Below are 13,528 nucleotides of genomic sequence, written 5' to 3'. Positions count from 1 at the left end.
AATATATATATATTTTGTAACAACAACTTTGTAACAACAAAATGTGGAAAAAGTCAAGGGGTGTGAATACTTTCTGAAGGCACTGTATGTGGCATTTAATAAAGCCTATCAGGGAAATCGTAGAAAACAGACAGCCTAGTACTATACCAATAATGCCTAGTGTCTCTAACGGGCAGTGCCTGGCTCTGTTATTGTGAACATTTACTCAAACCTTAAACACATTCCCACTGATAAGTCCTCCCCTGGATAAATGTCTGGTACTTAAACAACATGATCAAAGGTATGTGGACACCTGCTCATCGAATATCTCATTCCAAAATCATGGGCATTAATATGGAGTTGGTCCCCCCTTGGCTGTTGTAACAGCCTCCACTTTTCTGGGAAGGCATTCCACTAGATGCTGGAACATTGCTTCAGGAACTTACTTCCATTCAGCCACAAGAGCATTAGTGAGGTCAGGGCTCTGTGCAGGCCAGTCAAGTTCTTCCACACCGATCTCGACAAACCATTTCTGTATGGATCTCACTTTGTGCTTTAGCGCATTGTCATGCTGAAACAGGTAAGGGCCTTCCCCAAATTGTTGCCACAAAGTTGAAGCACAAAATCTTGTAGAATATTATTGTATGCTGTAGCGTTAAGATTTCCCTTCACTGGAACTAAGGGGCCTAGCCCAAACCATGACAAACAGCCCCAGACCATTATTCATCATCCACCAAACTTTACAATTGGCACTATGCATTGGGCAGGTAGCGTTCTCCTGGCATCCGCCAAACCCAGATTCGTCCGTCGGACTGCCAGATGGTGAAACGTGATTCATCACTCCAGAGAACGCAGTGCCACGGCTCCAGAGTCCAATGGAGGTGAGCTTTACACTACTCTAGCTGACGCTTGGCATGGAATGGAAACCCATTTCATGAAGGTCCCGGCGAACAGTTATTGTGCTGACATTACTCCCAGAGGCAGTTTAGAACTCGGTAGTGAGTGTTGCACCCGAGGACAGAAGATTTTTACACGTTATGTGCTTCAGCACACGGCGGTCCCATTCTGTGAGCTTGTGTGGCCTACCACTTCACCTCTGAGCCGTTGTTGCTCCTAGATGTTTCCACTTCACAATAACAGCACTTACAGTTGACTGGGACAGCTCAAGCAGGGCAGAAATTTGAAAGGTTTCATCCTTTGACGGTGCAACATTGAAAGTCACTGAGCTCTTCAGTAAGACCATTCCACTGCCAATGTTGTCTATGGAGATTGCATGGATGTGTGCTGGATTGTATAAACCTGTCAGCAATGGGTGTGGCTGAAATAGCCGAATCCACTCATTTTAAGGTGTGTCCACATACTTTTGTATATATAGTATCAAAAAAGAGGATTGTTTGTACGTGATAATATGAGGACTGGTGCTGACATTTCTGGTTGAGATAAAAGGTGGTGAGGGCAGTAACTTCAGTTTCACAGCCAAAAGAGGAGAGAATTCCTAAGATCCTGTGAAGGAGTTGTTGACTCAGTGGCAACATGTTGCAGTGAATCAGGACTGAATGCAGAATGTTCCCTGGAGCGAGACATTGGTATAAGACACTAACTAACAGAGAAAGTGTCTTTTGTCTAGTGTCAAAACACATTCAAAGTAACAATATAATTCTTATTCCCAGTTGCCATGGATAAGGAAAAGCACAGCAAAGACATTATTGCTATATATTCTAAATAATTCCCACATTAAAAGTTACTGTAGGAGAGCCAGGTGTGCTGTGGTGAAGGAAGGCGCAGGCTGGCTGTTTGAAAAGCTTTCGGTTGCTTCTCACAGACTACAGTGGTGTTTTAAACAAAAGGACAGCTGCACTGTACAATGCATGATCCTGGAGTTGATGCAAACCCTGACTCAAGAAGCAATCCTTCAAACAAATGTAACCATGTACAGGCCCTTCTCTCCCTATTTGTACGCTGTCCAATGAGAAGGAAGCTGTTTGGCTCATAGAGACGAATCAGTAGGGAAGAGTATGTGATAGTATGTGTATATACTATGTAATAGTATGTGTATATCAAACTAACAAGCATAGCAGTCAGAAAATGAATCTCTAAATTAACCTATGGATTTGTGAGAACACACTGGCAAACTTTCCCAGCAACAGGATCTAAAAAAGACCCAGCTCTTCAATCACAGTGACCTACATGGCAGAGACTAACTCGGAGTCATGGGAATAACCCCTCTCTGATGACCCTTTGCTCTTTTGGTTTACCCTCTCTAGCATGGCATAGACAGAGAAGTAGACCCACAACCGTAGCGTGACAATTCTATAAATCAATAAGCATTTAGATGTGTTTCTGTGCTGGTACTTTTTCCCATCATCTCAATGCCACCCACTCATTTAAAGCCACAAACAGTATTGTGACATATAGTGAACAGGTTTACCTTTAACCTTGGCCCCGATGGTGTCTTTGCTCAGCGATATCTTTCCAATGATGTCATCATGGCTAGGGCAAAAAAAAGGGAGAACATATGTCACAATTAACAAAAACGTATAATTGAAAATAAAGGTCTTCACATAAGGTATTTCTCAAAAAAGGACTTAACATCCTATAAAGTGACCTCATAATACAGTAAGAATATATGCATAGACTGAGGAGGTTGTTGATCAGGAGACTGAGATAGTATTTCATTTCTCAATCTGTGGTACCATCTGTATGTTGATGTTTGTTTATTGAAAGCTTTCAGGTTTTTCCAAAACACACATCCATGATTCTTCACCCAGTCAGTCTGGATACAAAACTCTAAAATCACAGCCTCTGGTAAACAAGCCAACACAATCATGAACATCTCTTCAATTACAAAACTATGATAATTCTACCGGTTATACCCTGTTTATACACAATTATCAACTAACTTGTCGACACAAACACTACAATAATTCTCTCTGACAGCTGTTAAAGGCAATCTTACCCAATGGTGTCCTCATCCATGACATAGAAGGCGAGCGAGTGGAACCCCGTCGGGAGGTGCAGTGTGTATTCTTCTCCCCAGAAAGGGTTGAGGTTCTTCCACACTGTGGCTGTCCTGCAAGATAACAGTGCAAATTATAGGGACCGTAACCACAGCAAGTACTACATGACCCTTATTTCTTATTCATAACCATAATCCCTTTCATTGTGAATGTCAGTAACAATGAAAGACAACAATCTACAATGAAGGCTGTGTGCGGAATATTGTGATGTGTTGAAAGAAATGATACTGTGACAGAATAACAATGCAATAACTTCAAAAGGCAGTGTGTGGAATAACAAAATACAAGTCTATATGCAATCATTTTTAAATCTGGCTTTTCATTATGAAACATTAACTACTGCAAATGCTCTAACCATAAACTGGAGATTGCAAACCTGCTGTCTAGACATGAAATTGAGGAATGACTTCAACATCATGTCCTCTATGCCAATGGGTAGCAGGAAGGTCTATTTTCATCAGTAATGTGCATCCCTTTATTACAATGAAACTCTGTTTTTACAGACACCGTTACTCCACAGCAGGGTCAAAGCACCAAGGTGTCCAGAAAGCACACAGTCAATGAGTCAGTGAGCTGAGAATGAGACAGCCAGAGACTGATGCAGATCTCTGCAGTCAGCCAACCCTCCAACTCCTCTCATTGTGGGAGAAGAAACAACTCAATGAAAAGACAAAACAAATGCATTTTATCAACCGCTGAAACATCAGTTTGTCAGAAAAGAGATGTTGGGAGTCTTGATTAGCCGGGGGGTTCTTTTTATTTATTTTTTTACCACCTTTTTCATGGTATCCAATTGTTAATAGTTACTGTCTTGTCTCGTCGCTACAACTCCCGTACGGGCTCGGGAGAGACAAAGGTTGAGAGTCATGCGTCCTCCGAAACACAACCAAACCAAGCCGCACTGCTTCTTAACACAGCTCGCATCCAACCCGGCAGCCAACCGCACCAATGTGAGGAAACACCGTACACCTAGCGAACTGGTTAGCGTGTACTGCGCCCGGACCGCCACAGGAGTCGCTAGCGCGCGATGAGACAAGGATATCCCTACCGGCCAAACCCTCCCTAACCCGGACGACGCTAGGCCAATTGTGCGTCGCCCCATGGACCTCCCGGTCGCGGGTGGCTGCGACAGAGCCTGGGCTCGAACCCACAGTCTCTGGTGGCACAGCTAGATCACTGCGCCACCCGGGAGGCCTTAGCCGGGAGCTTTGATTAACTCGTTAGTCGCTTTGATTAACTCGTTAGTCATTCCACATGAGGACAATGCGACAGGTAATGAACCAGGGAACATAGTTCCCAAAAGACAACAAATGAAACATATGGGACATTTATATACAGAGTATACTTGTGTGAACACACACACAGCCAAACCCCGGGCAATGCGCGGCATGAACCATCAGTCTTCCATGCCCCTGCCTGGAGCCGGGAATGGGAACGGGAGCTCCCTGCAATAATTTATGCCCCCTCTCCATGGTTACCTACTGGTGTCTTAAAGGCCAGCCCTGGATCAGGTTCAATTGCACTTGGGGGGCTCAACCTAAGAACACCACAGTCCTTATCAGTGATCACACACCTAGCCTACTATACCACACTCCTGCCATGTTAACCTGTATAAAACATAGCGGGGTACCCAAAGTCCAGCAACCGACTGCTTCATTATACATCCTGTTCCTATCCTGTTCTGAATTCAACGTGTGTGAGAGCAATCAGAGGTTTGGCATAGAGTAAATACAAAATGATAGGATACAACACGGTTTCCTACGAACTGATAAATATGTTTTGCCATTGTATTGACAGTAGGGCCCTATCAGTTTTAACGTTTTTGGCAGCAGCATGCCACTTGTTGTCACATACAATTCTGAAGTAAACGTTTAGCCCATTTATCATTCACATTTGAAAAACAGTCAAATTAAGCAGCAAACAAACCAAAAATGCATATGACTGATATGATGGACTCACCTGGCCACAACTTCATTGTCAACTTTTACAATGCAGTATGGGTCACTGGTCCCAGAGCTTGACAAATAAAATAAAAATATATGTTTAAAGATGGAATGAAGGTAGCAGAGGAATCCTACAGATATGCTCTTCCCTTATCAGTTGCGAAATACATTATTGATAGAAATATCTTAAACACCTGTCAAGTCTAGGCTACTTGGAGTCACATTTTACCATCAATATCTCAATAAGTGCTGTAAAACAAAGGTATTATTAACTTCCAAACAAGTGTACATCCTAGTATACGAGTACTTCACACAACGAGAAACATAAATAAGCAAATAGGAGTAATTGCTGCCTGTTGAATAAGTACAATTAAGACATACTTACACGTCTTTGACTGGAAGGCTCCTGCCCTCTATAATACGGAAATATAGGGATGTGTTTTTGGCCATTTTTGACAACTGAGAATGGTTTTGCCACTTATTTAATCTGCACATCCGTGATCCTTTCAACGGTGCTCCCTATGGTGCTCGCCTCCTCCGCAACTGGGTCCTCTTCATTTCTGGCACCTTTTGCGCATGACGGCGTATCGTGCCTATGTTATAATCAATGATCTATCGTTTTCAATGTACAGTAGGCTTATTTGATACAGAATTAACAGCAACGTTGCAAATTTATAATAGTAAGGTAAGTAAAGTAAGCAAACAATGTTATAAAATGTTTGGAAACAACCCGAGGAAAAACAAAATATGTAAAGTATAGTGCCAATTACTAATTACTGCCATTTACTTTCCTAATTTGGGTAATTTCAAGAAAATAATCATCCCATGCGTTTTTTTTTCATTTCCAGAGGAAATTGGCATTTGTAGCCTATATCATACTACTATTTTACAACAGTGGCTACTTTTAAAAACATGACATCTTTAGGCTTTCATTGCCTTCTCATCAATCTACACACGACTTGCCGAAATGACACATGACACGATCAACCTGTGGAAACTGTAGAATCTTCGCTCGATTGACAGTGTACAGCGCGCGCCATCTGGCGGATGAATTTAGCTCCTGCTTGTTCTCGCGACCCCTACACTTGCTTTTGTCGCTGTAAAATAATATATTTCCATTTAACGTATCTTTGCTAATATGATAAATACCACGAATGATGACAAAACTGCAATTAAATAAAAGTAATAAATAAAGTAAATTACAAGCAGGTATCTTATAGATAACAAACCCTTCCATGGGTCGTGCTAATAGGAATCCTTGGCCCTACACTTAACCATAACCCTAACCGCTACCCTAACACTAACCATTTTAAATGTCAACTTCAATGGGGTTATGTCAGAGTTGAGACCTCCCAAGCACAAGAGGTTGGTGGCACCTTTCATTGGGGAGGACAGGCTTGTTTGTGGTAATACCTGGAGCAGAATTGGTGAGATGAACATAGTGGGATGAACATAGTTTCCATGTGTTTGATGCCATTCCATTTGCTCTGTTCCAGCCATTATTATGAACCGTCATCCCCTCAGCAGTCTTCTGTGGTTCCAAGGATTTGGTTTAGACTTTTCTGTCCTTCCACAGGCAGAGCATCCGAACATCAGTAGCTAGCCTCCAACTACAGCAGGAATGCACACTACTTTGTGTATACTGTATTTTGATGAACTTCTAAAGATAACTGTAGCTAGGTACCTATGTGTTTCCTCAAAGCTTTTACAAGGGTTTGCTAAATGCTAATAACCTATGCTATGGCTGAGAGTAAAGCTAGCTAGCTAGCAAGCATGTTTGATTGCTAGCACGGAGCTAGCTGAGAAAACTAAACTCCCATACATCAGAACTACAAACCCTTATCAAAGATTTGCACAGGTAATCATCCCAACCCAGCATCATTGGAGAATCTCAATTGCATTTCCTTCATTTCTCGCTTCCTCTCTCTGCCGCCTCCGCATTTTAAAACCCATTGGATGAGGTCAGATGTCCCTTCCCATAGACCTTTTGCTTTGAGAAGGTGAGGAGAGAGGGCACGGGGAATCAAGAAAATTCCATTGAGATTCTCCCGGTGTCTTACGTGCGTTCATGGTTCCTAACTATTTACAGTTGTTAGATATCAGAAGCATGTCAGAATGTTTTTATTGGACAAGTTTAGGTAGAACCACCCCATTTCGGTCATTTTGGTACCTATTGAATAGGGAGTTACAGAAACGTGACTTGACCTCTGCTTCCAGGTCCAGGAAGTAATCTTTGTTTATTGTTTTACCCCCATGTCCAGTTCCTTCCAGCAGCGCCTGTCCTACACCACACTAAGTGACCTGGCTCTGAGACTCATAGATGGAACAGTGTATGATATAGTATAGGGACTCCTGGATGTCCAACACCTGAATCTGTACAACCAGAGACAAAATCTGCACTGTGAGCATCAAGGTCTCGCCCTCTTTAGGTTTCACATGTTCTCTGCCTTATCAAAAAACACTTGAGTGTATGTTAGTGTGGCATTATACAAGGAATCTGAGGGATTTCACCATTACAATGTGTCAATATTATCTTCCTCATGCCCAGTACTCAAGCAGGATTTGATTCGTAAGCATAAAGAAGCCCTGCAGGTTTGCAAATCACACAACCTTGTAGTTATGTAAACAAATAGACAAGGAGAAACAGAAGTATGGAATTGACAACGCATCATACCATTATTACAATTCAGTTTGTGGACTGACTGCAAACACATGTTATTGATGTGTTGTTAAATGATCCCAAACATCCTTCTATAGCACAGCCACATAACTGATTTCTGTTGTTCATGTCTGAGGACATAATTGTCTCTATCAGGCTCTGGAGATTCAAGTGAGAGAGGAACAGATGATGGATGACAAGATTTTGGTGGAGATGGACCAAAAGGTTATAAACCAGCAGAACACCAGGGTTCTAAATAACCACCAATCCCCAGTTGAATCAACACTTTGTAAATGTACATTCTAGTGCATATGGCAGATACATGAACACAATGATTCAATGTCCTTGTGTGCCTCTGTAACAGATACCCAGCAAAGACAAGAAGACTGGTCTCTGCATCAGTGTAACAGATGTGATCGTACTTCGTAACTGCCATGTGCTGTGTTTTTAAAGAAAGGACTGTCCAGCCAGTGATCCCAGGTGATTGTTGTTTATTCTGACAATAGACACAAGACAATGACTTATCAATGACCCAAGCCCAGCTCAGATAATCCCTAACATTGTGACGCAGTGTGGTCATAATGCTTCAGCAAATGTACATTACACCAGAGGTGTCGGTAGACACAATGTAAGTAACATCATGTATGTTCCTCTAACTGTTCTGAGTGCCTCTGCTGATCCTACAGCTACTGTATGCAGTAATCATGTGCCAACGAACCCTATTTATACTGTTAGCACTGAGCCGGTGTGCCCTAGGAGGAAATCCACTGTGTGCAGCTCACCCTGCACTAGCACAAAGAACATGAGCACATCTACTGCTAAGCTTCCGAGTAAAGCAATAAAATCAAGTAAGCATCCCAGAAGAAAAGTGCTCAAAATAGCCCATGTTAACACATGTGGCTTAAGCTCAATAAGTTGCTAGTAACAGATGGCATTCATATTCTGACTATCTCTGAAACTCATTTAGATAATACCTTTGATGATACAGTGGTAGCAATACAAGGTTATAACATTTACAGAAAATATAGAAATGCTAATGGTGGAGGTGTTGCTGTATATATTCAGAACCACATTCCTGTAAAGATTAGAGAGGCTCTCATGTCAAATACTAATGAAGTAATATGGCTGCAGGTTCATCTGCATCACCTAAAGCTCATTCTGGTGCGAAACTGCTACAGACCATCAAGTGCCAACAGTCAGTATCTGGATAACGTGTGCAATGCCTGATAATGTATGTGATGTCAATAAAGAGCTTAACTATCTGGGTGATTTAAATATTGACTAGCTTTCACCAGGCTGCCCACTCAAGAGAAAGCTTCAAGCTGTAACTAGTGCCTACATCCTGGTTCAGGTTATCGATCAACCTACCAGGGTAGTTACAAACAGTACAGGAATTAAATCATCAACATGTATTGATCATGTCTTTACAAATGCTGCAGATATTTGTTTGAAAGCAGTAACCAAATCCATTGGATGTAGTGATCACAATATAGTAGCCATATCTAGGAAAACCAATGTTTCAGAGGCTGGGCCTAATATTGTGTATAAGAGGTCGGTAGACACAAGTTTTGTAGTGATTCCTATATTGTTTATGTAAAGAATATTTGTTAGTCTGTGGTGTGTAAAGAGTAGCAAACAGACACTGCACTTGACACATTTATGAAATTGCTTATTCCAGTTACTAATAAGCATGCACACATTAAGAAAATGACTGTAAAAACTGTTAAATCCCTGTGGATTGATGAAGATTTATAAAATTGTATGGTTGAGAGGGATGAGGCAAAAGGAATGGCAAATAAGTCTGGCTTGCACAACCGATTGGCAAATGTATTGCAAATTGAGAAATCATGTGACAACTGAATAAAAAGAAGAAGAAACTACACTATGAAACAAAGATAAATGACATAAAGAATGATAGTAAAAAACTTCGGAGCACCTTAAATTACATTTTGTGGAAAAAAGCAAACTCAGCTCCATCAAACTTAGCGATGCCATGCCAGCAACAAATGCTGACACTACACATCCAACTATACAGTATCTGACCAAATTATGAAAGACAAGCATTGTAATTTTGCATTCCGTAAAGTAAAATACACCTTATGGAACAGCGGGGACTGTGAGGCAACACAAACAGACACATGCATACACACACACACACACGATAACATGCGCACTATACACACACATACACATGGATTTTGTACTGTAGATATGTGGTGGAATAGGGGCCTGATGGCACACAGTGTGTTGTGAAATCTGTGAATGTATTGTTATGTTTTTAAAATGGTATGAACTGCCTTTATTTAGCTGGACCCCAGGAAGAGGTTAGCTGCTGGCAGCAACTAATGGGGATCCATAATAAATACAAATACATTAGATGTGCAGGACAACACTATGTTGATGGCTGTAGATGCGTGATTCGTCTGTTAGCATGGAAATAACTGAATTAGCAGGGGCTAATGCGACATTACATCTCAAGCATGCTAGCTAACTCGCTCTTACACAACAACATACAAAGGCACATCTGTCACGTTCTGACCTTAGTTCCTTTGTTTTGTCTTTGTTTTAGTTTTAGTATGGTCAGGGCGTGAGTTGGGGTGGGCAGTCTATGTTCTTTTTTCTATGATTTGGGATTTCTGTGTTTGGCCTGGTATGGTTCTCAATCAGAGGCAGCTGTCAATCGTTGTCCCTGATTGAGAACCATACTTAGGTAGCCTGTTTTCACCCTTGAGTTGTGGGTGATTATTTTCTGTTCTGTGTATTCACCGTACAAGACTGTTTCGTTTAGTTCGTTGTCGCTTTATTGTTTTGTTTCAGTGTTCGATTGTTCTATTAAATCAATATGGACACTTACCACGCTGCGCTTTGGTCCTCCGATCCTTCCCACTACTCCTCCTCGTCAGAAATGTGTTTACATCCCTGTCAGTGAACATTTTATCCTTCAACAAGAAAATCCATCCACCTAACAGGTGTGTCATATCAAAAAGCTGATTAAACAGCATGATCATTACACAGGTGCACCTTGTGCTGGGGCCAATAAAAGGCCTCTCTAAAATGTGCCATTTTGTCACACAACACAATGCCATAGATGTCTCAAGTTTTGTAGGAGCGTGAAATTAGCATGCTGACTGCAAGGATGTCCACTAGAGCTGTTGACAGAGAATTGAATGTTAATTTCTCTACCATAATCTGCCTCCAATGTCATTTTTGAGAATTTGGCAGTACGTCCAACCGACCTTCACAACCGAATGGCGTCGTGTGGGCGAGCAGCTTGCTGATGTCAAAGTTGTGAATAATGAGCCCCATGTTTATTGACAATGAACACATTTACATTTTATTGATGTAATTTTGAATGCACAGAGATACCGTGACGAGACCCTGAGGTCCATTGTCGTGCCATTAATCAGCCGCCATCCCCTCATGTCTCAGTATGATATTGCACGGCCCCATGTCGCAAGGATCTGTACACAATTCCTGGAAGGAGAAAATGTCCCAGTTCCTCCATGGCACGCGTACTCACCAGACATGTCACCCATTAAACATGTTTGGGGTGCTCTGGATCGATGTGTACAACATCCATTCCTTGTGCTGTTGGACTACTAAATGCAAAGTAAATTGTATCTATATGTACTCATCTATCTAGTGCAGTTGGGACAGTGGTTGTTTGCGAGTGAATCAATTAATATCCTCTATGTTGTTAGTCTATGCAACATGATGGACTGACTGGTTTAAATGTGTATGATGTTAGAATGTATGTGTATGTGATTATTTTAATGGAGGTGATGCCAAACAAATGTCCATCCTAGATGGACAATGAAGTTTTATTCTATTCTATTCTACTCTCGCCAATATCCAGCAACTTCACACAGCCATTATAGAGGAGCGGGACAACATTTTACAGGCCACAATCAACAGCCTGATCAACTCTATGTGAAGGAGACGTGTTGCGCAGCATGAGGCAAATGGTGGTCACACCAAATACTATCTGGTTTTCTGATCCACGCCCCTACCTTTTTTTTAAAGGTATTTGTGACCAACTCTATGCAAAGTAGATGTGTGATGCTGCATGAGGCAAATGGTGGTCACACCAAATACTATCTGGTTTTCTGATCCACTGCCCCTACCTTTAGTTAAAGGTATTTGTGACCAACAGATGCACATCTGTATTTCCAGTCTTGTGAAATCCATAGATTAGGTCCTAATGAATGTATTTAAATTGATTGATTTCCTTATATAAACTGTAACTCGGTAAAATCTTTGAAATTGTTGCATGTTGTGTTTATATTTTTTTCAGTATGCATATAGAGTACCAGTCACAAGTTTGGACACATCTACTCATTCAAGGGTTTTTCTGCAAAGGATAAGTTCATTACCAGCCCAAATAAATGCTTCACAGAGTTCAAGTAACAGACACATCTCAACATCGACTGTTCAGAGGAGACTACGTGAATCAGGCCTTCATGGTCGAATTGCTGCAATGTTTTGTGAGACACATAGTAGCTGAACGGATGATCTCCGCATGTGTGGTTCCCACGATGTAGTATGGAAGAGGTGTGATAATGTGGTGGTGCTTTGCTGGTGACACTGCAATGATTTATTTAGAATTCAATGCACACTTAACCAGCATGGCTACCACAGCATTTTGCAGTGATATGCCATCCTGTCAAGAAGGAGAGTGATCAAAGGACCTGGCCTCCACAATCACCTGATCTCAACCCAATTGAGATGGTTTTGGATAAGTTGGACTGCAGAGTGAAGAAAAAAGCATCCAATAAGTGCTCAGAATATGTGGGAACTTCTTCAAGACGGTTGTAAAAGCATTCCAGGTGAAGCTGGTTGAGAGAATGCCAAGAGTGTGCAAATCTGTCATCCTGGCAAAGGCTGGATAAATATAAAATATATTTTGATTTGTTTAACACTTTTTTGGTTACTACATGATTCCATATGTGTTATTTCACAGTTTTGGTGTTTTCACTATTATCCTACAATGTATAAAATATTAAAAAAGAAGAAAAACCAGTGAATGAGTTGTGTCCAAACTTTTGACTGGTACATTTCCTGATGGACTGACTCAGTAAATGTACATAGTGAAATTGTACACATTGTAAATACGTCAATAGAATGCACTATTTCAGAACATGTCCTACCGCTTGCATGTCAATGTCAGACTTGGAAGAATTTAAATTGCGATCTCAATACATATTTATGCAGTGTCAAGTGGAAACATAACCAACCCTGTTACACCTCTACATAAGCTCATACTCATAACCAGATGTCTATTCTACCAAATATGACAGATGTAGTTTGTTATCATTCTAATGTTGAAGTAATCTTGATTTTTTTAGTGAAATATGTGCCTTGAGTCCTAAAGAGAGTCTTGTAGTCTTAAAGTGTTGGAAGCTAAGTGCACTGCCAGCGGGATCAAGGGGTGAAACACAGATTGCAGTGTAGGAAAATGTCCAATAGATGGTGGTAGAGTCTCTGTCTCCACAATTGAAATAGCCTTGCTACACTACAGGATTAGCCAAAGAAGACCATTATTTTAGGGTTTAAGCTGTTTCACTGGAAGCATATCCTAGAGGCAGTAGAGTGCAAGCCACTTTTAAGTGTTTTTGGGCTTGCGCCATGTGTAGAATTCTTCTTCTTGCAGAACTGCGCTGCTCGTTGACAATAATGGCTCGGAGGTTTCATGTTCCCTTCTTGTCATTTGAGGAGTTGACAATGCAGATGAACCGGCTCAAAAGGATACTTAAACTTCTACAGAAAGAGTCCCAGTAAGGAGGCCTGTCCTGAGAGACAGACAGACCGATAGACAGGGTCTGATTGTGTGAAAGCACTGGATACTAAAGAGCATATACAAGAGTGGATAGACACAAGAGCATCCTGTCCTCTTGTTAATGAGAGCTTGAGCAGGGCTCAGGATACACATT

At 41.3% G+C, this 13,528-nt stretch overlaps 1 protein-coding gene and 1 pseudogene across 1 annotated transcript in view; one reads left to right on the top strand and one right to left on the bottom strand.

Moving 5' to 3' along the window:
* LOC118393089 (rasGAP-activating-like protein 1) overlaps positions 1-5,515 on the bottom strand; it is a 41,052-nt gene extending 35,537 nt beyond the window's left edge. The window contains exons 1-4 of the mRNA XM_035785384.2: positions 5,325-5,515; positions 4,956-5,012; positions 2,936-3,049; positions 2,408-2,469 (exon numbers count right to left, since the gene is read on the bottom strand). Coding sequence (XP_035641277.1) covers positions 2,408-2,469; positions 2,936-3,049; positions 4,956-5,012; positions 5,325-5,434 — 343 coding nt within the window. The 5' untranslated portion in view covers positions 5,435-5,515. The remainder of the gene's footprint in view (positions 1-2,407; positions 2,470-2,935; positions 3,050-4,955; positions 5,013-5,324) is intronic.
* Positions 5,516-6,679: 1,164 nt separating this feature from the next.
* LOC118394051 (protein DGCR6-like) lies at positions 6,680-13,391 on the top strand (annotated as a pseudogene).
* The last annotated feature ends 137 nt before the right edge of the window (positions 13,392-13,528 follow it).

The sequence above is a fragment of the Oncorhynchus keta genome, chromosome 14 (genome assembly GCF_023373465.1).
Source record: "Oncorhynchus keta strain PuntledgeMale-10-30-2019 chromosome 14, Oket_V2, whole genome shotgun sequence".
Classification (NCBI taxonomy): domain Eukaryota; kingdom Metazoa; phylum Chordata; class Actinopteri; order Salmoniformes; family Salmonidae; genus Oncorhynchus; species Oncorhynchus keta.
Note: the sequence above shows the minus strand (reverse complement) of the source record. Positions and strands in the feature narration are given on the sequence as shown.